At 44.8% G+C, this 1,698-nt stretch overlaps 1 protein-coding gene across 1 annotated transcript; it reads left to right on the forward strand.

Moving 5' to 3' along the window:
• The first annotated feature begins 521 nt into the window (after positions 1 to 521).
• LOC133997413 (uncharacterized) lies at positions 522 to 1,461 on the forward strand. The gene has a single exon (XM_062436984.1). The coding sequence runs from the start codon at positions 522 to 524 to the stop codon at positions 1,407 to 1,409; it is 888 nt and encodes a 295-aa protein (XP_062292968.1). The 3' UTR covers positions 1,410 to 1,461.
• The last annotated feature ends 237 nt before the right edge of the window (positions 1,462 to 1,698 follow it).

Raw genomic sequence — 1,698 nt, forward strand, 5'->3', positions numbered from 1 at the left:
TCTCCTCCTCTCTCTCTTTCTCTATCCATCCATCTATATCCATTAACATTCATGTACTATTAATGCATTCAATAACCTACACTTCTTCCCCGGAGTTGTCTGTGCTTTCTCGTCTCACAGGTAATCTGGGCCTGTAGACGTCCGGATGACAGATTCCAGTCCCGGACTTTCTAGCTTCAATGTTTATTTTCTATGTGTTTCTCTCTCTCTCCTATTCTTGCTCTCTCTCCTCTCTACCCCAACCGGTCGAGGCAGGTGGCCGCCCACTTTGAGCCTGGTTCTGCCTGAGGTTTCTTCCTGTTAAAAGGGAGTTTTTTCTTGCTTTTTGTGCTTGCTCATGTGGGAATGTTGGGTCTCTTTAAAATTAAAACCTGAAGAGTACGGTTTAGAACCTGCTCTATGTGTAAAGTGCCTTGAGATAACTTTGTTGTGATTTGGAGCTATACAAATAAAGATTGATTGATTGAGCTCTATTGTTAGCTCCTGTAAGCTCCACAGCTAATCTTGGTTAGCGGTTAGCCATGGCTTCTCTCTCCTCTTCTCACTCTTCTGCTCTATCTTGCTCGGTGTGTCACATGTTTAGCTACTCCTCTGCCTCCTTTGACGGTAATGATACCTGTACTAAGTGTAGTTTGTTTGCAGTCTTGGAGGCGAGGCTTAGTGAGTTAGAAATGCGGCTCCACACCAAGGATAGCCAGTTAGCTCCAGTTATTAGCCAGCCCCCAGTAACCGGTGCGAGCCGTCCCATAGCCAGTGTTAACATAACTGCTAATCCCCCGGTAGTTCCCAAGCAGCTGGGAAACCAGGGCTGGGTGACTGCTCGAAGGAAGCATAGCCCCAAACAGAAGCCCACGGTTCACTACCAACCACTTCATGTTTCAAACAGATTCTCCCCACTCAGCAACACACCTGCTGAGGAACAGACTCTGATCATTGGTAGCTCCATAGTCAGAAATGTGAAATTAGCGACACTAGGGACCATAGTCAAATGTATTCCTGGGGCCAGAGCGGGCGACATAGAGTCAAATTTAAAACTGCTGGCTAAGGATAAACATAGGTACAGTAAGATTATCATTCATGCCGGTGGAAATGACCCCCGATTACGCCAATCAGAGGTCACAAAAATTAATGTTGAGTCGGTGTGTACATTCGCTAAAACAATGTCGGACTCCGTAGTTTTCTCTGGGCCCCTGCCTAATTTGATCAGTGATGACATGTATAGCCGCATGTCATCATTTAACCGCTGGTTGTCGAGGTGGTGTCCAGATAATGATGTGGGCTTCGTTGATAATTGGCAAACTTTTTGGGGAAGACCTGGTCTGATTAGGAGAGACGGCATACATCCCACTTTGGATGGAGCTGCTCTCATATCTAGAAATATGGCCGAATTCATTGACCCAAACCCATGACAACCCAGAGTCCAGACTAGGAGACAGAGCTGCAGTCTTACACGCTTCTCTGTGCTTCCACTAGAGCAGTTACCCACCCAATTACATATATAGACTGTGTCTGTCCCCCGACCTCCTAAACCAATTAAAACAGTTTTAATAGAAGAGCGATACATAAAACACGGACCAAAATTAATACCACTCTAGTAATGGACCATCAAAATAAGAGAGTTAAATGTGGACTCTTAAACACTAGATCTCTCTCCTCTAAAGGTGTATTAATCAATGATATAATATCAGATCATCATAT

This window comes from Scomber scombrus, chromosome 17 (genome assembly GCF_963691925.1).
Source record: "Scomber scombrus chromosome 17, fScoSco1.1, whole genome shotgun sequence".
In the NCBI taxonomy this organism is placed as follows: domain Eukaryota; kingdom Metazoa; phylum Chordata; class Actinopteri; order Scombriformes; family Scombridae; genus Scomber; species Scomber scombrus.

Bases quoted from the DNA above. Each gene is read 5' to 3' on its own strand.
- LOC133997413 (XM_062436984.1), top strand. From the start codon at position 522: ATGGCTTCTCTCTCCTCTTCTCACTCTTCTGCTCTATCTTGCTCGGTG.